Source organism: Pleurodeles waltl, chromosome 4_1 (genome assembly GCF_031143425.1).
Source record: "Pleurodeles waltl isolate 20211129_DDA chromosome 4_1, aPleWal1.hap1.20221129, whole genome shotgun sequence".
In the NCBI taxonomy this organism is placed as follows: domain Eukaryota; kingdom Metazoa; phylum Chordata; class Amphibia; order Caudata; family Salamandridae; genus Pleurodeles; species Pleurodeles waltl.
The window spans coordinates 193370062-193395301 of NC_090442.1; the positions used below are offsets into that span (position 1 = coordinate 193370062).

Below are 25240 nucleotides of genomic sequence, written 5' to 3' on the forward strand. Positions count from 1 at the left end.
CCCATGACATCACCTTGGTGAACACCTTGGTGAACACTTGATGGGCAGTGGTAAGGCCAAACAGGAGCACGGTGAACTGAAAGTGGTTGTGGCCCACTGTGAACTGCAAGTAGTGCCTGTGGGCAGGCAGAAAGGGGATGTGAAAATAAGTGTCCTGCAAGTTCAACGCTACTATCCAGCATCCTTCGTCCAGGGTAGAAAGAACCTGAGCCAGAAAGAGATTTGGTGCAGAGGCCCTTGTCCTTTTTGGGTACCAGAAAGGAGCAGGAACAATAACCATGCCTTATTTCTGGCACAAGGACCCCCTCTATGGTTCCCATGGCCAAGAGAGCCGTAACCTCCTAGCGTAGAAGTGCCAAGTGATCCACTGTCATGTGATCGTAGGATGGTGGCATGGATGGAGGGGCAGTCCCGAAGGAGAGGGAGTAGCTCCTTTGGACTATTTGCAAACCCCACCTGTCTGGCGTAATGGCATGCCAGCGGAGCAGATGATGGAGAATCCTGCCTCCGACTGGTCCCTGATGGGAAAGCATCAGATTAGGAAGTCTGTGGGGGGCAGTGGATTGGCTAGACCACTGGCTCATTGATCCGGGCAGACATTAGATCCCACATCCTCAGCCATGCAAAAGCTGGGCAGCATGTATGTGACTGAGGTGGGCGAGGGGCAGCTGCAATGACTAAGGACTGGGTCGATAGCTTAGGACTCTTTAAAGCGCTCGAGTGCTGAGTCTGCTATGTCTCTGAGGCGACGGTTGCCATCAAAGGGCATGTCCATAAGGGTGGATTTATACATCCCCCGAAAAGTCAGACGTCCTCAACTAGGTGTGGTGCCTCTAGACTACAACAAAGCAACCTATCTGCGCAGATTTGGTCGTATCCAGCCCACATCTGATTGTGAACTTAGCTGCGTCTCTCCCATCAGCATCAGCTTGGGAGAGAATAGTTTGGGCCTCCTCCGGAACCAGTGGCAGCACTTGAGCAACCGTGTCCCATGAATTATGGGTGTAATGGTCCAAAATGCATGTAGCGTTCACAGACTGCAATGCTAGGCTGAAGGAAGAAAACAATCTCTTCCCAAGATGATCCAGCCTCTTGGATTTCTTGTCCGAGGGTGTGGAAGGGAAAGCACTATGGCACGTGGAGGCTTGGATAACCAAGCCCCTAGGAGTTGGGTGTTGCATCAGGAACACTGGGTTGTTAGGCACAGGCCTATGGTGGCAGGTTGGTGTCCTGTTCACAGGAGCCCATGTACTGGGTTTGGACCAGTTCCCCATAAGGTCATCAGTGAGGGCTTCATTAAAGGGCAAAAGGGGTTCAGAGGTGGAAGCCCCGGGTTGAAGCACCTCTGTCAAGAGGTTAAACTTGACAGCCACCAAAGGCAGCTTGAGGCTGACTACATGTGGCATTCCAACTACTGCAAATGTGCAACTGGAACTTTCTTTTGTACCCTTTTGGTTATTTCTACGAGCTTAGGGCTTAATCAGATGGGGAAATATAGATGAGGTTGGTTCAGTTAGGATGTGTTTACCCGGGCTGAGTGAAGTTGGTGGGGTTCAGAGTTCTCATTAGATCAAATATTTTCACCGCACCATTGTTATGTGCAGATTAAAGTGATTGGTCAATGTATAGTTCACACCCAGTTTCTCAGTTGAGCTCTTTAATGATACTGATTCTCCCTCATTTACAGACTGGAGGGGCTGCTGGTCTTGGTCACGCTGGGAACAATTTATATTGCCATTTGGAATGTACACGGGCTAAATGATCACACTAAAAGATATAGGGGGTCATTACAACCCTGGCGGTCCAAGACCGCCAGGGCTGTTTCGACGGAAGCACCGCCAACAGGCTGGCGGTGCTTCCTGGCATATTACGACTGCGGCGGTAGTGCCGGGGCCGGCGGTTTTCCGCCACAATGGCCCCGGCGGTTGTAATCCGCCAGGGCAGCGCTGCTAGCAGCGCTGCCCAGGGGATTACGAGTCCCCGACCGCCAGCCTTTTTCTGGCGGTCTGAACCGCCAGGAAAAGGCTGGCGGTACGGGGAGTTGTGGGGCCCCTGGGGGCCCCTGCACTGCCCGTGCCACTGGCATGGGCAGTGCAGGGGACCCCTGACAGGGCCCCATGCGGCTTTTCGCTGTCTGCTATGCAGACAGTGAAAAGCGCGACGGGTGCAACTGCACCCGTCGCACGGCCGCAACACCGCCGGCTCCATTTGGAGCCGGCTCCCATGTTGCAGCCCACATCCCTGCTGGGCCGGCGGACGGAAACTTGGTTGATGTCCAAATGGGCACCGCCAATGTTGTAATGACCCGCTTAGAGTCCATTACTATGCATGAAGGCAGACATGGAGGCAGAGAAGATACATACAAATTGAAGAGGGCAGATGTAGTAATGCATGTATTCTTCCTATGCCAGGGAAGTGTTATTGTGGGTTACACCAGGGGTCCCTTTTTCACGTTGTTATGCCAAAGCCCATATTGAGGGTCGCTAAATACTGGTTTACGGTCTGGTGGACAGGGTGGAGATGTGTGTTGTCAACGTGTATATGCAAAGTATTGATGATAAGGACTTCTTTTGCAACGTGTTGGAGGTGATAGTGCCCTATGACCATGTACCGATTGCGTGTAGGGCCGATTTCAACAGTACTGTGGATGGTGTACTGAATATGCAACCAATACTAATATATACTGAAATATGAGAACTAAGAGAAGCGATGCCTAGAATAGATTGTGTAGATATTTGGCCGGAATTTCACCCTGAGGCAAATGAAAATCCCTCCCACTCGTTAACCCATGACACAACAGATTAGATTAAATGTTAGCGACTAGCGATATAGCTCAAAAGGTGAATGCTGCTGCCTCCCAGTATAGGTTCCTCTTCGATCCCACGCCGTTAATTGATTACATGCCTATAGAGACAACCCCCTTGGAAGCTTCACATCAAGGCACTACAGAACACAATTTTTCACAGTGAGGGCTAGATGTATGACACTTTCATATTGCAAGTCTTTCTTTGCAATTCACTGCTAAGCACAGTTAGAGACTCACAAAATGAAATGTACAAATGTTCCCAATGGGTTCGCGAAGGACCTACCTCATTAATAGTCATTCAGATACAGCTGATCAAGAAAGTGTCTAATTTACAGAAAAACAAACCAAGTGATGATGCTGCCATGACGCAGCGGTTTCAGACCAAGAAATTTAGTGAAAGGTGGGACACTTAAGATGTTCTCACTTTAAAAGAGTATAGACAGAGAGGGGGACAAATTCAGAAGACACTTGCCTTGGTTACTGAAATTGGAAAGGCCACACCCACAGATCCTGTTACTCACTCAATCCGATGGAACAATAGTCTCATATCGAGACGGTATTTTGAGGTTGTTGCAACAGAGCATGCAACCGGTTTTTGAATGACTCCAATGACAGCACAGTATCAATGCAGAGGCATTCCTAACCTTTGTGTGATTTCCGAATTTCACTAGGGAGCAGTTGGTGGTTCTAGACACCGACATAAGACGTGTGGTGCTGCACTGAAATAAATGCTACTGGATACAGCACTGGGATTGGATGGTTTTCCCCCTGAGCTCTGTCAAACCTATGTGCAATTACCTGCAGACAAATTATGGAAGTCGTTGAGGAGGCCAAACAACTGGACGGCTTGTCAGGGAAGCAGTAGTAGTGATGCTGCCAAAATCCATGAGGGACCTCTTCAAGGAGGGTTCTTACTGACCCTTTAAATGATTAATACAGATGCCATACGTCTCACCAAGGTGTTGGCTAACAGCTTGCAACAAAACATAGGTACGCTGGTGCATGCAGACCAGTGTGGGTTTATCCCCGGGCGCAGCACAATGTTAAATATCTGGAGGCTTGCAACTATGTTACATTCTGCGCAACAGTTGAAGTTGGGGTGTGTATTGGCAGTTCCAGACATCGAGAAAGTTTTTGACACGGTTAGCTGGGAGTATATGTTCAAGGTCCTGCATCAGATGGAATTCAGATCCGTGTTCTGGGACTGGGTTTGCCTTCTGCAAACAGAATCCACTGCCAGGGTGAAATTGAGTAGTAACCTATCGGCCAGCAGGTGGGTAGAAAGGTGTAACTGTCAGTGGTGCCCTTTGCCACCATAACTGTTTGCACTGGTGATAGAGCCAGTGGTGATAAGGTTCAATGAGATCTTGGAAAAGCATGGGATCCTGGTTGGCGATGTGTCATATGCAGTGATCATGCTCATGGATGACACCTTGAGACATCTGGGGGAGCCTCAAAGATTGTTACTGATGTTGTTTTGTGAGCTAGCTAGATTTTGAGATGCCCCATACGTGTGTGTAAATAGAAATAAGACAAACAAGTTACTTACCTTCAGTAACACAATGTGAAGACCAGATTTAAGTCCCATTGAGGCATAACAAAGGGCGTAGGGGGAAACATATGTACAAGCCCTTTGAGGAATCTATGTATAACAGGGGATTTGAAAAGTGAAGGCTGGTCAGGCAGCCAAAGGAATGCCGATAAGACAGAAAGATAGCCCTTGAGAGTATCCAAGGCAGAACCCTCCTGGGCAAGGGAAAGTATAAAGAGAAGGATATCAGAAAGAGAAGCAAAAGGAGGATCAAATGACCTTTCTGTACAATGTTATACAAAGCGTTTCCAACAGCAGGCGTATACCATTTTAGCGGAGGGACGCCTGGCTGCCAAAATAACTTTACAGACTTCGGGAGGAAGGTCAAAAGCCATCAACTGCTGCCGCTCAATCTCCACGCATGAAGGCGCAGAGTTGACAGGTTCGAGTGGAGAACTCTCCCCTGCTGGTGTGGCAGAAGATCCTCCCGAAGCGGCAACCTGATCGGAGGATTGATGCTCATTTTCAGAAGCTCGGGATACCAGACTCTCTGTGCCCACACCAGAGCTACTAGGATGACTTGGGCATAGTCATTCTTGATCTTCTTGAGAACTCTGGGCAGAAGTGGTACAGGCGGAAAAGCGTACAGTAGGCCTGCACTCCACTAGTGACGAAAAGCATTGCCGAGCGATTGCCGCCTTGGAAACTCCAACGCGTTCTCTGTGGAGGCGAACAGATCTAACCAAGGCTCTCCCCACTGCTGAAAAAGTCCTTGCACCACCTCCGGATGGAGATACCATTCGTGATCCGCTAGGCTTCGAAAGATGAGTTTGTTCACCCCGGTGTTCAGAAAACCAGCCAGGTGTTAAACCACCAGGGTTATGCCCTGCTGTTCCAGCCATGTCCAGAGATGCAGAGCCTCTAGACAAAGGGTCCACGACCCCACACTGCCCTGCTTGTTGCAGTACCACATTGCAGTGGTGTTGTCCGTTAACAACTGCACTATCTTCCCTTTTACAACAGGGATAAATGCTTTCAATGCCAGTTGGATCACCCTGAGCTCAAGTAAGTTGATATGGAGTCCTGATTCCACCAGAGACCAGAGGCCTCTGATCTCCACCTCTCCCAGAAGGCCGCCCCATCCCAGAAGAGACGCATCTGTCACTAATGTGAGATCTGGCTGGGGAAGGGAGAGGAGTCTGCCTCTGACCCAACCGCAGTTCACCAATCACCACTGCAGTTCCCTTCGAGATCTCAACTGTGTCGGTAAGATTTTCCTGATGCTGCGCCCACTAGAACTTCAGGTCTCACTGCAGAGCCCTCATATGCCATCTGGCATGCTTGACTAACTGGATGCAGAAGGCCAGGAGTCCCAACAGCCTCAGAGTCTGTCTCACCGAAATTCAGGATAGAGGCAGAAACATCAGTATCATAACCTAAATATCCTGGACTCGCTGCTCGGGAGGAAAATCCCAAAACTGCACTGTGTCCAGAACGGCTCTGATGAAAGGGAGCTTCTGAGAGGGAGTCACGTGTGACTTCAGCATGTTTATAGTGAACCCCAGCGAATGCAAGAGGTTTGCGGTCGTTTGAAGGTGGCTGACAAGAGCCTGGGGTGTCGGAGCCATCAACAGCCAGTCATTGAGGGAGGGGAAGACTGCAATCCCTATCCTGCGCAGATGAGCTGCTACCACTGCCATCACCTTGGTGAACACCCGAGGGGCACTGGTGAGACCGGAGAGGAGCACGGTCAACTGAAAGTGCTTGTGGCCCACCTTGAACCGCAAGTAACACCTGGGGGTGGGCAGGATGGGGATGTGAAAATATGCAACCTGCAAGTCCAACGCTACCATCCAGTCTCCTTGGTCTACGGCAGACAAGACCTGAGCAAGAGTGAGCATCTTGAATTTCTCCTTTTTGAGGAAGAGACTGACGGCCCTTAAATCCAAGATAGGGTGAAGACCCTTGTTCTTTTTTGGAATCAGAAAATAGCGGGAATTACAACCACTGCCTACTTCTGACATGGGGACCCTTTCTATGGCTCTCTAGGCCAAGACAGCCGTAACTTCCTCGTGGAGCAAGATTAAATGATCCTCTATCAGCGTTTTTTTCAATGGAGGGTAGAGGGAGGGTAAGACTGGAAGGGGAGGGAATAGCCCTTCTGTATGATCTGCAAGACCCATTTGTCCGATGTTATGGACCGCCAGTGAGGGAGATGAAACTGAATCCTCCCTCAACTGGACAAGCATGGTCTTGCAGAATCATACTAGGAGGACTTGGGCACTGTAGAAGAGGGGGGCTGGGTGGTGGCCCACCTTTGGCTGGAAACTATGGGTCTGAAGGTACCACGACCTCCCACTGGATGCTGTGATGATGGAGGACAGTGGCTGTGGGTGGCGTGGTACCATGCCCCTTCCGAGGCCTCAAAAGGGGAGAAAAGCAGACTGTTGTCAAGCAGGCACCGAGAGGCACAAGGATCTGGCTGTGGCTCGAGAGTCCTTGAACCGCTCAAGCACGGAGTCTGCCTTTTCTCCAAAAAGGCATGAGCCATCTGGTTTGCCTGTACATCCCCGGAAAAGCCAGTTGTACGAAGCCAGGCGTGGTGACGATGGGCCACTGTCGATGAAATCGCCCTGCCCATCAAGTCTATCATGTCCAAACCACATCGAATTGTGAACTTGGCTGCATCTCTCCCATCTTTGACAGCTTGAGTGAGACTGTCCCGCATGCCCTCCAGTACCTGGGACCGCACCTGTGCCACCCTATCCCATAAAGTATGGGAAAAACTGCCCAATAGGCATGAGGTGTTTATGTTCCTCAATGCTAGGCTGGAGAAAGAAAACATCTTCTTCCCAAGTTGGTCCAGCCTCTTGGATTCCCTATCCGGGGGGAGCGGAAGGGAAGGCACCATGGTAGGTGGAGGCTTGGTCAACCAAGCTTTCGGGGGTGGGGAGTTGGGTGAGGAGACTAGGGTCAGTAGGAGCTGGTCGATGACGGTGTCCGATTGTCCTATTTACAGGAGCCCCAGTGCTGGGTTTGGACCATGTCCCCAGTAGGACATCAGTAAAGGCTTTGTTGAAGGGTAACATCGGCTCCGAGGTAGCAACCCCCGCTGAAGCACCTCTGTCAGTATGTTAGTCCTGACTGGCACAGTGGACAACTCCGCGTCCAATACCTCGGCTGCTCTACGCACCACCATGGCATATGAAGCTCCCTCCTCCGTAACCACAGAAGGAGGTGAAAGCATGCCAGTATCTGGAGAAGTATCCAGTCCACTGGCTTCAACGAGATCCTCATATCAGTCCAGCTCCAAACCATACTCTAAAAGTTCCTCAGAACCCTCCCATTCCTCCCCTGTGCCTGGCTGTTCAAAATAAGCCTCATGCACTGATATGGGCTGTGTCAGCGCTGTCAAAGTTGGAATCAACGTCATATGACATCATTCCGACTCTGGATCATCCGGAATGAGGATGGGGCTCACACTGCCTAAATGTTATTCTCTAAGCCTTGGTGTATGTAGTTGTGGTATAAATTTGCTTCACTGGCAAAGTGCCGAAATGCACACATTCGATCTATCCACAGCCGTCCAAACTAACATCCCCATAGAAAAATGTTTAGGAGTGTGAAAATGCTGAAGAGATTAGAATGAAAATGGTTCAGACGAATGATAAAGTGGCTGAAGATTTACACGACTGGTCCAAACTGATGGATATATGTATGTATGGGTGGGGAAAGAGGAGATTATCCAGAGAACCACCGAAGTGATGATAATGGCAAGGTTTGCCCGGGGGTGGAGGGGTTGGGTGTCCTCTAATTGTTGAAAAAGACTTTAGTGCATTTTATCAGAAAAACATAAAATTAAAAGAAAGAATGCATAAAACACACCAATATTCATGAGTCTGTACTCTACAGTTGTGTAGCCGCATAGTATACGAGATCAGGAAGGCCCAGCCCACCTTTCATCCAGGGAATCTTCAAAACATCAAGCTTAACTTGACTACGCTTTCCTGCCTAAAACAGACAAAGCAACCAACAAAGCAACTAATCCATTACTTGGAAGAGCCTACTGGGCAAGGGGCACATCTAATTCAGCTACACATATAAACATCTAGTCAGAAACACCATCATGGCCAGTGCTATCCAGGCTATGATAATGGCATCTTATTCCAAAACTCCACTCAGGTGGTCAATCCCACCAATACTCTCCCCAAATTTAGATCATATTGTGCCCTAAGACCCACAGTCACCTGGTTGCCTAAATATCAAAAGTGGTCAGACACCCACCTAATACCTACCTCGGGTAACTGCTCAGGAGCCAACTCCGATTCCCCCTAGTGGATAGAGCAGTGACTTATTTCTATTTTTGTTCAATCCAGAAATTTCCCCAAAATGCTCTGGGGTGGATGGGTTGCTTTGGGGGGGAGGAGGGGTGTTTCCTCCATATGGCTTGTTCTCTATAAATTGTATACTGTTGATAAGATGAGCAGTGATCATAATGGATTACCTAATATACATTGCTGCAGTTATGTATGTTTTTTCTTTTATGATAAACTTACAACTACAAGAGCATGTAGCTCTCCCTAATGCATCTCGCCCAGCTGAGCCCTCCTGAGCTGCTATTGTGCTTGTGCTGCTCTTTCTGCCTTGTGTGCTTTTGCTGCTCTTTCTGCCTTTTTGTGTTTGTGCGGCTCTTTCTGCTTTTTGCTCTCTCCCCTTGTGTGCTCTGGTCCCCTCCACTTTTTTCCTGCCGTTTCTCGCTCCTGCTCACTTCTCCCGCCCTCCTCTCACTGTGCCCCGCCCTCCCCCAGGACCTACCTAATGGCAGTCGTGCGCCACTGGCGTGCCGAAGGCAAGCCTGTCTGCGCTCATCTGCCCAGCATCAGGAACCCTTAATCTACAGCCCCCCACTGGTACTCCTACGATAAGATCCAGAAGCTCATGCTGAGGATTCTGAACTCCAACTGCTGCATTGCCGGACTGTGTTCCACACAAGGTCCCTTCTACTGCCTCAACTGCTGTTTCTCGTGGGATGTAGGTACTTCCACTATCTCCACCCAGCAAACTCCCTGCCACAATCCACAACTCTACTGCGCACTACTCAACGTCCGATCGCTCAGCAAGCATGCCATAGAAATTTGGGACACCATTACAACCCTCGCTCCCGACATAATGTTCATCACTGAAACTTGGCTCAACCCTGTATCTGCACCAGACATGCCATTGCGACGCCCCCGGGATACAAGATGATCCACCGCGACAGCCCCAACAGACACAGAAGAGACATCGGCATCATCCACAAGGACTCCCTCCACTGCACTGCGTCGGACGACGACACAACTCCGATCATGGAACACCTCAACTTCCAGATCAAACCTGATGCCAATACCACTATCAGGGGAACCCTCGCCTACAGAACCCCTAGGCCCCGCCTCAACTGCAGCAACTCCATCCCGGATTTCAATGCCCCCCTGGCAGTCGACTCCAACCACTACATCTTCCATGGGGACCTGAACTTCCACCTACAAGGTCAGAGCGAAGCCAACTCCATCTCACGCCTCGAAAATATGAGCATCATTGGCCTCTGTCAACTGGTCACCACTCCTACCCACAGTGCAGGACACACACTGGACCCCATTTTCTCCACAAGCGATAGAGTCAAGTTCTGCCACACCACTGAGGTAACCTGGACAGATCACAACATTGTACACTTCACCATCTATTGACAGCATGATGCCTCAACGAGACCCCCCACCCTCCCCTGCTGCAACCTGGGCAAAGTCACGGAAACTCGCCGACCTCAAGGGAACTAGAGCCATCTCTGCAGACACCCTCAAACTCCGCATCCAAAACCTCTCCAACTGGTACTCATCTACTGTCGACACCGTCGCCCCCCTAAAGAGCACCACCACCAGCAAACCCACCAAGCAAGCTACATGGGTCACCCCAGAACTTCTGACCCTTAAACCCCACTGCAGAAAACTACGAAGACAACAAGACCCCCGACAACCTCAACTCCTTCAGGTCCACCCTCAACAGATACCACCATCGACTCAGGGAGACCTAAAAAGAAGCACTCACTACCCACATTGAGGCTAGGGCCAGCCACACCAGAGAACTCTTCAGCATCGTCAGAGAATTCTCCTGCCCCTCCGCCACTGAGCACACAATCCACCCCTCCCAAGCCCTCAGCGACAAGCTATCAGACTACTTCCACCACCAGATCTCTAACATCTACAGCAACTGCGAGCCCCAGCCCACCGATCTCGACCTCTCCTGCACCCTAACACATCCCACCCCCCACCGGTTTACCGAATGGAAGCAAATCCCTACTGAAGACACCATCGCCATCATGACCTCCATCACGCTCGGGTCCCCCACGGAGCCCTGGCCCGCACCATTTCTACAACCTAGGAAGAGAAGTAATCTGAGAATCCTTCACAGAAACCCTTAACACCTCCATAGCCACAGTCCCCGAAGCCTGGAAACAGGCCGAGGTCAAGCTCCTTCTGAAGAAACCCAGAGCCGACCCCAACGAGTTCAATAACGATCGCCCCATCTCACTCCTCCCATTCCTCGCCCAAGTTTTGGAAAAGGTCATCAACTGTCTGCTCACGGACAACCTTGAACACAACAACTCCCATGGACTCAACATTGTCTCCTATGCCAACAACACCCAGCTCGTCCTCTCCCTCACAGACAACGCCAACACCACATGAGCCAACTTCCAAAACACCATGACCGACATCGCTGCCTGGATGAGGACCAACTGCTTCAAGCTAAACTCAGATAAAACAGAGATCCTCATCATCGGACACAAGCCGCCCCCCTGGGACGACTTGTGGTGCCCCGCCACTCTCGGACCTCCCCACCCACGCATGCATCTAGCCACGCATGCAACCTAGGGATCATCCTGGACACCTATTAAGCAACAGATCTGCGCTTTCTCCTCTGACTGCTTCCACATCCTCTGCATGCTCCGCAAGATTTTCCAATGGATCCCCATCTCCACCAGGACGACAGACACCCAGGCCCTCATCTCCAGCAGTCTCGACTATGGCAATGCTCTCTACGCCGGAACCACAAAGCAGCCCTTGAACCACTTCCAGACCATCCAGAACACAACAGCAAGACTTGTCCTTGACCTACCCAGAAGAACCACCATCACTCCCTACCTCAGGGCCCTCCACTGGCTCCCCGTACAGCAAAGATGCCTCTTCAAACTCCTCATGCACACCTACAAAGCACTCCACAACACCGGACCCACTTATATCAACAGCCATCTCACTTTCCGATGACCAACCAGAGAACTCCGCTCAGCCACCCTCGCCCAAGCCCATGTCCCCCGCATCCACTGCGAATGCTCCGGAGGTCACTCCTTCTCCTACTTTGCCACCAAGTCCTAGAACGACCTCCCCATCCCACCTGCACACCTCCCCTTCTCTGATGGACTCCAGAAAACAGCTCAAGACCTGGCTCTTCGACCACCATCGCCAGCAGGGCGAGGCCCGCAGACTCACACCAGCGCCTGGAGACCCCCCCAGGGTGACAATTTTGTGCTTTACAAGACCTGACTGATTGATTGATTGATTGAAGTATAACTGGAAAATGCAGTGGGTAAAATCCCATGCAAACTGCTTTGCATCAATTGTTATCAGGGTGAAGATTATTGCTTTATCTGTAATCAGAGAACAAAACCAACATCGTGCGAGCCATTATTACGACTAAACTGAACAACTTGTGTATAAATGTACATATTGTTCTCCTGTCTGCCTGACTTTTAGTAGTGAGATCCTGCTGTTACATTGCTTCTTCTACACGTCACTTACTTGGCTTCTGGATCGTACTCTGCCCAGATACGCTTGAACTCGTCCAGGTGATGGGGTCCCAGGATGGACCAGTCTCGTGTCAGGTAATCAAAATTATCCATAATGACAGCTACAAAGAGATTGATGATCTAGAGAGAATGTAATAACAAGCGTGATATAGCTGTATAGCTGTGTGCATTGGTCACTTTTCAATTGGAATTCAATTCCTTATATGAACTTTTTCCATAGATTCTGGGGAGACAATCATACGTTTGTCAACTACACAAAGGACTAAATTAAACAATGTTTTCGATTTGCTAGTCATCTTGCTGAAAAAAGTTACATTTAAATAAACTACCTATTTGCATCAGAGGCCACTCTTATGCAGCCTACAGTCAAATTTTGGGGTTACTAGTAAAGAGTGCATGAAATAAATGTTTTGAATCTACTATTTATGTGTGCATGTAGGGGAAGAGATATATTTCTTTGAAGCCTGGCAATAAGACACATACTACTGTTGCTGTTATCTGACCATCAGGAGCCGCCGTGCTTTAATACAGTAGATATATACAGGATTTGCCTTGTACAAGACAGAACTCCGGCTAAAATGTACTGATGTGGAATATTGGATAAAATTGTGTTATTTTATAAGTTGGGGAAATTAGATAGGTCCCTGTGTCTAAAGTGATTAGTTATACTACTTTGAGAGTCAATGTTCAATGTGCTTGTTCTGGCAGGTCATCCCGCTAACCAAAGTGGTACTGAGTAGGGGGCTCTCCTTTCAGTCGTAAATAGCTAACAATGCCAAAACTAGTTGCCCGCGGAGGGGACATTTTACACGTCGGCATCTTGTGAGCACATACACGGCTTCAGGAACTGCAAAGGTAACTGGGAGCGTGATGCAGAATCAAATCTAAGAGGTATGTTGGAGGACTGAGAGAAATGGGGTGTTTCCTCCATCACCTAGGCTCCTTAGGGATTAGCCTGGTCTTCTTGACATGGAGAATGAAAGAGTATCTTGTGGTTCCATTTGAACCAAGGCAGATGTTGATGAGGAGGGTGCTGCACTGTTTGGGATATAATGGGCCTGCAGCAGGATGTTTACTGTGACGTGATTCACAACAGCCTTCTGATGCTCCACAAAGCCTGGAGAACCTGAGGAGTGGGCTGGTGGCACAGTGATAGTGGTGATTTGTTCTTCAGATACAAGAGCCCAGACGCAGGTGTAAAGAGTTAAACGATGATGATGAGGGAGCTGTTTTTCTCACAGCTGAAACCTAACACCTAATCCCATTTCTGCTGCAGTTTCATGGGCTGGGGAGTGTGCTGGAGTTGTGGATTTACACGTGTACAACAATTTACTCCCGCATATTAGAACGTAAGAATAAATCAGCTGCCCCGGACGGAAAGTGGTGCTCCAAGGCGTGAATGTTCTGAGAAGTTTGTAACCACCACAAACATATAGAAATGTATTCCAATAAAGCGCAGATGTAAGTCTGTATCCAAGGTGGGACTGGGAAGTGAAGACCTTCAAGACTGGTGGGAGTGTAACAGAAGGGGCTTCTGCAGGAGGTAAAAAAGATACAAAATGCAATTGTCCTTAGTCGAGGATTTGGCAATACAGCTAATCAGATGGACCCAAATGACATAGCCCAATAGCTGCTCGGTTGGATAGGTTAGAATAAAAAGCTGAATGTACGCCATTGAGTTCGGGGTTGCAGTGCAGAGTTCTTGGGGAATCTACACAATTCGCCTTCAGTTAAAATGACAAGTTCATCCTTAGTTGCTCCTTACATATACCATTTCCCCTTACAGCCACTTTTTTCAAACAATATGATGCTTATGGCTTTTCACCTTTATTCTGTTCTGCACTTCCCCCAGTTATTTAATCGTCTTTCATTGGTTAATGTTGTACTGAACAATAGTGTTACTTCATTATAATGATTTTCAAATTCCCTGTTTAAGTTCCCACCATGAGTGGTACTTCCTGGTTTGGTGCCTATACTACACAATCAGCTATGAGCATGTTCACAGGTGACGGGGGACATGATTCTTGAAACAGTGAGCAAGCATTGAAGCTCAGAGGCTGCAACTCACCAAGAAGGCACAGAGCATGTAGAAGCTGATGAAGTAAAACACAGCAAAGCTGCTCCCGCAGGCATTTTCCCCTTCGGTGGAATTAGTGGGTTCGGACTCTGGGGCACACTTCTTGTTCGGAAGACAAGCGAGCATGATCTCCTGCCACGCTTCACCAGTGGCACACCTGGAGAAAAAACAGAGATGGGGACGGAAGTAAATAATCCGTCCAAAGAATGCCTGATGTATTCTTGAACTAGATGTCACTGGTGATGTATATAGCTCTCATGGAACCTGTATTTTTCCCATGGCTATAACTCTTGCTATGTATCGCATAACTTGTTTTGCTTTCTTACCATGGCTTGTCACACTGTTGTCACACTTTGAGATGATCCATTATAACTGTCCTACAACTCTTCTACTGTTTCATGCTTTGAAAGTTCTCCCCCTCGACCCATGCATGATTTCTGTGGCTTGAATACTTGATTTTGCAATTGACATCCTGGGTATCCAATTCACTGATTGCTCCTTCTACTCTTTCAAACCCATCCTTCATGTTTCACCCTAAGCCATGATCGTGTTATCAGCAAACAGACAAACCCCACCCTGTCCAGATATCTGTGGTGGCTCTTTGGTTACACACAGCAGATCAACACTCCAATGCCTACCATTCAACCAGCCTTTAACTCATTTCTCCAGCCGTCTCCCATGCTGAGACTGTTGTGCATGTTTGCAACTGCAGAAAGCTATGCCGAAATTACCACTCTCTGGCACCCTCTGCAGAGACTTAAAGGTTGATCCCACCGAAGAAGGTTTCTACACTACACAGTATGATACTGAAGGTGCTTATAAGGTTCCTTTAGGTAGCAGTTAATTCACTGCATAAAACTACACATAAAAGTAGCGCTATGCAGATTATTCTCTTCCATCAAAGCAGACAAGCCCATGCAAGGCATGATAATTTCCCTATTTCCCTCTTCCTCGGTTCTCCACACTTCTGCTCTCTCTCAGAAGCTGCCAGTGTTTTCAATGGTTCTGTCCCTTGGCTCTTTCAGTGCTGTAAACAGAGCCTGTGTGGGGAATGCCTCAACAGCGGCCATTGCTCTGCAGTGTTTATCTCTAGGGAAGCATGTGTGAGGCTCACGGACCCTAGTACCCTGGAACCAACCACATTATTTTAACACAAAGCTCTCTGCGGTAATGAGGACAACATTTTGGATAATGAAGCACGCTGTATGTTCGTACCAGATAAAAAGGTTTCTTTTAACTATTAGAGCAATTAAGAAGTAATATACATATATAAGTCTCTAATTTTGCTTCACTACAATCGAGAGCGTAAGTATTCATGCACCTGAGCATCGCTCATCATAATTCCATTACACCAAACGCAGCGCATCAGAAAACACCCGCATTGAATCCGCAACAGTGCGGGCTTCAAGGAGAGCACACTGACCTGAAGAGCAGCAGCACGGCCTGGGGGAAGGTTTGAAAGTTGTTGTTTCTGTTGATGTCTGTTGTGTCATTCAGTGCAATTTTGCCAAAAACCTTAACAGAAAACATAAGATTTGTGATTAGAGAACCCGCACTGTATCCTTGTGGTTTATGTCCAGATTAACTCAGATGGTGTGAAATACGTTTTGTAGCGTACAAACCTTCTCTACAGTGGCTCTCCCATAAACAAGATGGCCGACACAGCAGACGCAAGGACGTACCTTGTGTGCATTGACCACAGTGAATGCAATACTACTATGCATTATGCATTTAATGCATTGATGACAATAACAGTGTATACGTTCTGCTCAATATGGCCTCTACCCACGAACTATTGAAAACACATTAAAATGGAACAAAGTGAGATACTAATATTGATAGATATGAACTTCGCGCCACATTGAACCTTTAGGTTGTTTTCAACACTTATGTCAGTATAGATGCAAGGCAGATAACTGGCATCAGAGTGCCTCTGTGCTTAAAGTGAGGAGCGCGGAAGGGAATGGCGCTATTCATTTGGTAAATGTTAGTGGAATAGATTTCAGTGACTATCTTTGTGGCAATTTTTTTTAATGGTGAGAGTTACTAACTACAGGGAGTGCAGAATTATTAGGCAAATGAGTATTTTGACCACATCATCCTCTTTATGCATGTTGTCTTACTCCAAGCTGTATAGGCTCGAAAGCCTACTACCAATTAAGCATATTAGGTGATGTGCATCTCTGTAATGAGAAGGGGTGTGGTCTAATGACATCAACACCCTATATCAGGTGTGCATAATTATTAGGCAACTTCCTTTCCTTTGGCAAAATGGGTCAAAAGAAGGACTTGACAGGCTCAGAAAAGTCAAAAATAGTGAGATATCTTGCAGAGGGATGCAGCACTCTTAAAATTGCAAAGCTTCTGAAGCGTGATCATCGAACAATCAAGCGTTTCATTCAAAATAGTCAACAGGGTCGCAAGAAGCGTGTGGAAAAACCAAGGCGCAAAATAACTGCCCATGAACTGAGAAAAGTCAAGCGTGCAGCTGCCACGATGCCACTTGCCACCAGTTTGGCCATATTTCAGAGCTGCAACATCACTGGAGTGCCCAAAAGCACAAGGTGTGCAATACTCAGAGACATGGCCAAGGTAAGAAAGGCTGAAAGACGACCACCACTGAACAAGACACACAAGCTGAAACCTCAAGACTGGGCCAAGAAATATCTCAAGACTGATTTTTCTAAGGTTTTATGGACTGATGAAATGAGAGTGAGTCTTGATGGGCCAGATGGATGGGCCCGTGGCTGGATTGGTAAAGGGCAGAGAGCTCCAGTCCGACTCAGACGCCAGCAAGGTGGAGGTGGAGTACTGGTTTGGGCTGGTATCATCAAAGATGAGCTTGTGGGGCCTTTTCGGGTTGAGGATGGAGTCAAGCTCAACTCCCAGTCCTACTGCCAGTTCCTGGAAGACACCTTCTTCAAGCAGTGGTACAGGAAGAAGCCTGCATCCTTCAAGAAAAACATGATTTTCATGCAGGGCAATGCTCCATCACACGCGTCCAAGTACTCCACAGCGTGGCTGGCAAGAAAGGGTATAAAAGAAGGAAATCTAATGACATGGCCTCCTTGTTCACCTGATCTGAACCCCATTGAGAACCTGTGGTCCATCATCAAATGTGAGATTTACAAGGAGGGAAAACAGTACACCTCTCTGAACAGTGTCTGGGAGGCTGTGGTTGCTGCTGCACGCAATGTTGATGGTGAACAGATCAAAACACTGACAGAATCCATGGATGGCAGGCTTTTGAGTGTCCTTGCAAAGAAAGGTGGCTATATTGGTCACTGATTTGTTTTTGTTTTGTTTTTGAATGTCAGAAATGTATATTTGTGAATGTTGAGATGTTATATTGGTTTCACTGGTAATAATAAATAATTGAAATGGGTATATATTTGTTTTTTGTTAAGTTGCCTAATAATTATGCACAGTAATAGTCACCTGCACACACAGATATCCCCCTAACATAGCTAAAACTAAAAACAAACTAAAAACTACTTCCAAAAATATTCAGCTTTGATATTAATGAGTTTTTTGGGTTCATTGAGAACATGGTTGTTGTTCAATAATAAAATTAATCCTCAAAAATACAACTTGCCTAATAATTCTGCACTCCCTGTATTATGCAGTGGTGATCAAAGTTGGCCCACAAGGGCAGAATGCAGACAGGGTAACTGCTGACTGTGTGAATGAGTCACATTTGCAATCACTGTGGTTGAATGTATGCTGTATCGATAGCCTCAAAGCTTGGCTTGAATCTGGCCTCTAGGAATAAATGGCGGTAACACCTTCCTAAAGCAACAAAAATGTGATCTGTACGAAGGAGAGACAATTTTTAAAGTATAACCTATCGGGTATATCTGATTCCATTGCTGCCTGGTTGTTGTCAAAATTTCTTAATCAAAATATATTGTTGTGTCCTAAATTTAGTTTAGAAAAATACCATACCTTTGGTTTTAGTTTTTCTATTATTAACTCTACGGGGCGATATCTCTAAACAAAATTTAGGGCACAATATTTATTTTAGACAATTTTCTGATTGCCTTAGCAACCCTGATGGCAAAGAGTGACCTATAAAGTGTTGTGATTACAGAGCCATGAAGGGTGCTGAGTCCGGATATGGGGTCCTGATGTCATACCTGGATAGAGAAGTAAAGGGTGGGAGTTGTGAGGTCAGGGAGAGGCAGGGATAGTGGTCTTGAGTACAACGGAAGACGGGCATGCATTAGTAATATCAGCAGCTCTGCTGCAACCCACCGTGCTCGTAACAGCACTCTCCACCACAGCACACTAAGACAAAACTCCTTACAAACATTCAGAAGAGTCCAAATAAGCCAAACATTAGTTGGCTATTTTGGCATGGTACGCAAGGCTTTTCCTATCATTGATTACCAACTGCGTCCCATAGTTTAAATACCCAGGACCCTACATGATGCATGACATTTGGAGCATGCCGACTGTCTCACCACTCAAACACCAAGATCATTGACGCACGACCCACTGCACTTCATAAATCCACATAACACAGGAACATTCCCGTGAAACCTCATACACACACAAGCCGAATTAGACTCAGGTCTGCAATGGAAACCACAGAAACATCTGGAAAATCACTTATGGGCTACCTACCGAAAGGACTGAAATGCCATACCATTAGCCAGTTGTGCCCTATACAGATTTCCAAAGCATAAGAAACTGGAGTACACTGGAGACAAGACATGGAACTGCCCCTCTCGTTAGTATGATGCACTTAATTCCTTTCGGGATACGGAGAATGTCAAGGAAGACATTCATAAAGTAAACACAGATTTGTAATTTGTAATTTCTTTCGGCTTCGGAATTTCAGTCAGTTTTATGTCGCCGGAGACTATTACATCTTGAAAACAGTGAGCATCCTTGACACGCTACTCTCACTGTGGAATTAGAACCTGAGACAAGGCTTGTACTCACTAAATGGCACAGAGTTTTTGAAGTCATATGTATCATTAAGCAGTGTAATTTCATGTCAAAAGGGGCTTAAAGGCAAATCACAAAATGGCTGGCGTCCTAGGCCATGGCTGGCTCAAGTGAAACACATGGTAATGTGTCAAGGGGGCCTTTGCAGTGTGAAAGCATCAAGAAGTGGAAAGTATGTCCCCGAAGCATTCCAGCACAGAAAGTACAGCTCTTCACCTGAAGGCTGCTCTTCACCTGCCTGCCCGGGAAGAGGAGAGGTCCCCTTAGATCGGTCACAGTGTGGGCTTGCATAATGATGAACTCAAAAACCACGAACATACAATTAAAACACACTAAAGTTCACATTTTCATTATCTTTTTTAGGGCAAGTTACCATTCAAACACTTAACAAATGATCATGTGCAGGCGAGTGGGTGTATGCAAACACACAACTTGTCAATGTGTAAACAGTCACACAACAAAAAAATCCCAAAATGCTAACATGGGCAAAAAGAAACTGAGCAAGATGCATAGTTTTATGAAACAATTTTGCATGGTGCAACACACCGCTATAGATCACTGATTCCATAGGGCACTCAGCCGCCCTTCGGGGGAATGGACAAGGATGTCAAGAATATAATTTCAGTGTTCACTGCTGCCAGGTCTCCGCGAGCGCAAAAACTTATGCATGGTGGTCACTGATCTGGCCACCTTCAGAAGTGCATGTACATTCTCCTTTTGGAGGGATAGATGGATAAATATATGGATGAATGTATAGCCCTCTTTTGTACAATGGCAATCCAAGTCGATAGTGCGTGAACCTGCGCCCTCTCAGTCCTTTTACCCCACGGACTATTTCCGGAGAGATGATTCAGTGAGTTGAATTCTCTCTGCTGACAGCAGATGTGATCTGAAGGTAACAATTGTACATCCCAGCAATGCCAACTCAATACTTTCACTGTCAGTAAATTGAGTGCCTTGAAATAGGGTAACATAATTGCTATTTAAAGCCCTTGTAGATGGTAAAAACAAATTATTATTATTATTTTCAATTGTGGCATCTGGCGGGGATGGAAACAGGTCACCCGCTCTTGCTCAGCTGCAAATACATTTGTATACTCTTGGCACAGGTACGCCTCTGGCACCATCGTATGTTTGCTGGGTACTGGGCAAGAAGCCTCTGCTATGTGCATCAGGTTCCTCAGTGCCCATGTCTCTCCTTTGTGATGCATGAAATTGTGCCAGCCATGGGCTTTATGCCCATCTCTACGGGTAGGTTCATTTGAAATTAAGTAAAAAACAATGACGTGAATTGGAATATGATTTGTTTGAGGACAGGTATGTCCTTAGAGTCTTGGGTGTATAATGCAGAATTTAATAAAATAATCGTGGAAATAACTTGACCTGGGTTTACACTTTAATGCAAAGAAACCTAAAGAGACAGTTTTATCTTTTAGATCTTCATGGAAAGTTGTACCTGACTCTTTAAAGCTATTTGGAGAAAAAACACATCTGCTGTACAACTTGCTGCAGCTCATCGAGTCTTACAAACTCAGATTTCTAAGCTCGTACTGACCAGAACTGCACAAGTTCAATGTCAGATCTCACCATTCCCCTTCCCTCTTCCACAGCATGCTACTGATAACAGAGGCTATCCTAGTAAACTCCCTGGAAGATGTTCAGATGTTGATCATTTACATAATGTCCTGCAGACAGACTATAGAAGTAAGATAATAAGGGGCCTGGTGGTGAACAATGTTCCAAATTTGACACACAGTAGGCGCCAGAACCATTGTATCTATAGGCAGCGATCTCAGAAAATCACACCAACTTTAAACATGATTATACTGCCTCTACCACGAACGATTCTGATTGTAAGACTCTTCATTGCCACCTACGTTTGCTAAAATAGGCAGTGATATACTCAAGATAGGGCTGCAACTTGACACTCAACTATGCTATGTTGTGAAAATAGAAGCCGACCGATCTTGGACACTGAATACAGATGGAACTTAGCAATTAATTGCATGGTTTTCATCTGTGACCCAAGTGATAGCCTATTATCAAAAATTGATTATATTCAGTAGACCTACTTCTGGAGGTCGGCTCTCTAGATTTTTGTGGGGCTGGATCCGAACTCCATGTACATGAACCTCACTTTCTCTATGTGAATCTTGGATGTTCAGTCAAAATCACCGTGCACATCTTCAGCTGAACATTGCACATCCTGGCACATCCGCACATATTTTAGCTCATACTTACCTTTGTGTTTTTCTAATTTCGCATTTATTTTCCACACAGACATGTTTTACATGGGGATTCATATTTTTCTAAATGGTGTCTTCTAAAGCACTTGCCTCTTATCTGTGTAAGATCTCTGCGCTGTGGTTGGCCAGGTGGCAAAGAATACTTTCTCTAGCTATAAAGGAAGTGGACACACCATTCCATCGTGACGAAGTAGAGAGAGAAGCTCACAGATCAAGGATACAGGTAGAGCTTTGTCGAGAAGGAAAACAATGCATCCTGAAGGAGAGAGCTGTGCAAGGAGGCAGGAAAGAAACACATGCTTACCATCAGGGTCTGTGTATTGCTGGATGGTGCCATCCAATATACACATAAATTATCTAGGAAGCATTGCGGGGATTATTAACCTCAGTGACTACTTGACTTTGTAATTCCTGTCAGTCTTAACCTGGGGATTTGCAGGGTTGCAAGTAGCTTGTTGAGTTCAGTAGGACACAACAGACAGCCAGGCCTATAAAGGAGACGTGGGCTTCTGGACCATAGCTAATTTAGAGCAGTTTTCTCACAACAATGACGTTTATGAGATATGCAAATTTCACATTTGCACATTGTTTTTGTGTGATACCTTTGCTGGGTTGCAAATCATTCATAAAGCATTCATAACATCTCCATATCATTTTTCACTAACCTAGTAATTTCGGGCAGTGCTTGACAAATACCAGATCTGGTTGCTCACAGCAATTACTTTACCTGCAAAAATAAATGTTCTGAATTGGAAAGCTACCAGAACCCTGCAAGCGTACTCATGTCTAAAATATTTGTGCGTACCAGCAGTTTCAGTAAAAGACCCAATGTTATCTTTGCTAACCAAGTGTTCTATCCTGCCGAATAAACTAAGGATCATTATACCCTCCACAAAGTCCCCTTTTTCCCTGCTTCTACCTAAAATTTAAATTATTTCTATACATACATCACCTCTTAAGGAAAGGTTCTGCCCACATGGATCGTGCGGAGTCTTTCTTTTTCCTTTGTATCTTGCCTGCTTTATGCTGTTGTTGGGGCTTCCCATATAGAATCAAATCGCTCACAAGCATATTGTAAGAAATTCACACTTTATCCCTGATCTCTCCAGTTTCTACTGTGGACTGCTGGTGTTTTAACTTGGCAGTGGCTATGTTCCACTGGACAGATACAGCAACCTGCATGTTTTTTAGGTTACTCCAGGGGTTCCCAATCTGTGTGCCGCGACACCCTGGTGCGCCAACAAAACTAGCCAGGGGCGCCACGCACCAGCACACAGTTGTGGAACCACTGTGAACTGATGGAGCTCAGTGCAAGAAAAGAAAAAAGCTTAGCTGTGGATAAATGATTTGCTCAAAAAGGAAATGCCTTTGAACAAAGAACAGGCAGCTTCAATGTCACTTAAGACACATGTTGATCTAGGAAGCGTTTACAAACTATCTTACTGCGTGACATGTGCAGAGCCACCGCCAAGCCCATGCTCACTAAACTCCTCACTGCAGTAGTCATTATGTTTATCATCTGCCTGGCGGAGCTATTCAAGATGCACACAGGTAGGATTGATGGTTTAATGCCACATCTTTTGACCCGAAGATGAAGATATGCCATCTGTGGCACATAATGGACGATGTCTCAATCTGCGCACTGAGAGGCGGGGTAGAGTGGCGCGCAGGTTTTGAAATCTGCTGAAACCGCTAGCTTCTTAGGAAATGTCTACTTTTATTTTTTTATCTTCTGTTTTTTTTCCAGTGAAGGCAGGTGGAACTGCGCGTTTATTTGACTATACATGCCATACATGCCACTATTTGAGAAGAGATAAGAGAAAAGTTTAGAAAAAATCCAGGGAAGGTGTTGTCACTGTTGGGCTTGTATTGAACAGGGGGATCTTTTTAGCCCATTTCAGATTTCTGAGATTAATCCCAAATTCCAAAGAAAATAAATGTTTAAATTGGCTGCATACGCTGAGTGGGTGTGTCATACTTGTTGCTAAGGTTTGGTAGGGATTTCCATTTGATTTCATTCAGTTATATGAGGAGTATGCTGCAACCTGAGCCATTGAAGAAGATGGTTTGATGGTGAAAGCGCGTGGGTTAAGGCTTCATCGCCTGGAGTAAAACGCAGAGGAGTTAAAGTGAGTATTTGTTGCTGGTAAAGGAAGTGCTTGATTACAGCCTCAGTGCCGTGGCACAATAAATGTTACATAAGGCAAAGGAGGTATTTGGCATTTGCATGTTTTGTGGCTGGCCTTCCTACATATCATGGTAAATAAGTAGCATGTTACAACGCACTGGCTACAAAATATTTAATTACTTGTTGTACTGGAATCTAATGTGAAGAAAGTGACAGTGACTCTGAGTGGTTGGGTTTTCTGAGGATAATGCTCAGTGACAGGATAGGGCACATGAGGGGCTTAGGAAGAAGTGAAAACGAAATCTTTAAACAGTGATCAGGTCTATAACCACACCTCTGGAAAGGCAGTCTTGCTAATCTCACTCAACAGCATGTGCGTAAACCTCCTCCTGTGATTCCAGCATGTGCCACACAAAAAGGTTTACCAGCAGCCACAACACGTAGCACCCATGCATTTAACTTTTAAAATGAAGTATTTTTAGGGGTGTGGCCTAGCATCAAGCATTCCTTAAGTCACTTCTCCAAGAACCACATGATCCTTCAATGAGTCATTGAACCTGCCTGGGGCTCCGCAGTGGATAGGATTACATCTAGGATTATATCACCTTCATCCGAATTATTTTCAGGGTGAAAAATGGAAGTACTCCCAAGATTGGGCTTATATCCCCCCCCACCCGCCAAAAAAAAGTAACATATTGAAGAGCTGCAGCCAATGGCCAATAGGTCAAGGGAGCTGCTGGTCAAAAACTTTTGGGAACCCCTGGATGACACTTTTCCTCTTAGTCTTTCAGAACTGTATGCCTTTGTGGATCAGACTGTATCGCACTTGTGGGAGCTCAGTCAGAGCTCACATTAAGACTGTGGCCTGTTTTGCCTCCACCTATAACTCTGGTTCTTTACAATATACTAATAAGTGTCCAAGTATGAGTGCATACTTAGCTGAAATATTCCGAGTGACTGGAGAGAAAAATCATAGAACACTTTAAAAATTGGATATTTTATATTACCTATTGTTGTTAACAGGCATCCTATGGGCTCCAACTAACACAAAGTTCACAGAAACCCCTATTTCACATGCACCACATCACTTTCCGTTTCCCACCTTCACAAGAGGATCTCTGCATAATGGGCTGTTCTAGCTGGTATACACCTTTCAGAAATCCTCTCTCACCAAGTTAAATTAACTTCTAATGTATTTTAGTCTGTATTTGCTTGTGGTCAGTTTTCTGCTTTGCTGTTTCCTTAGACCTTAGAGGTCTTGGAACATTTTCTTCCTCAAAACCATCTTGTAAATATGCTTAGACTTCAAAGTCCTTGGTGGAAGACCACCTGCCATATTGCAAGAGACCCACCTGTGTGGCCAGGCAACTCTGTGTCTAAAGTGCATTGTTGGGCCATAACAAGGGAATCGTTCTGCAGACCAGAATAGAAATACCTATTAATGAGTTTCCTTCCTGTGCATCAGGGACATTTTCCTATTTTCCTGCCCAGAACCACCATGCCTCGGTTGTCAGTCCTTGATAGAAAAATCAGTGACAGTTGCCCAGCCCTTCCCTAAGTAGGGAGAGGTAAACATCACTATGACCTGGCATGCCTGTGGCGAAGGGGTGGCCAGCTCAAGGGTCTCCAGTGCCGGAACTAGCTAATGATCCACCGTTGGAAACC

At 46.3% G+C, this 25240-nt stretch overlaps 1 protein-coding gene across 1 annotated transcript in view; it reads right to left on the reverse strand.

Annotated features, from left to right (window-relative positions):
- Positions 1-25240, reverse strand: part of CACNA1C (calcium voltage-gated channel subunit alpha1 C) — a 1395795-nt gene that overhangs the window by 117571 nt on the left and 1252984 nt on the right. Inside the window, exons 36-38 of the mRNA XM_069228081.1 lie at positions 15672-15763; positions 14240-14405; positions 12164-12291 (exon numbers count right to left, since the gene is read on the reverse strand). Coding sequence (XP_069084182.1) covers positions 12164-12291; positions 14240-14405; positions 15672-15763 — 386 coding nt within the window. The remainder of the gene's footprint in view (positions 1-12163; positions 12292-14239; positions 14406-15671; positions 15764-25240) is intronic.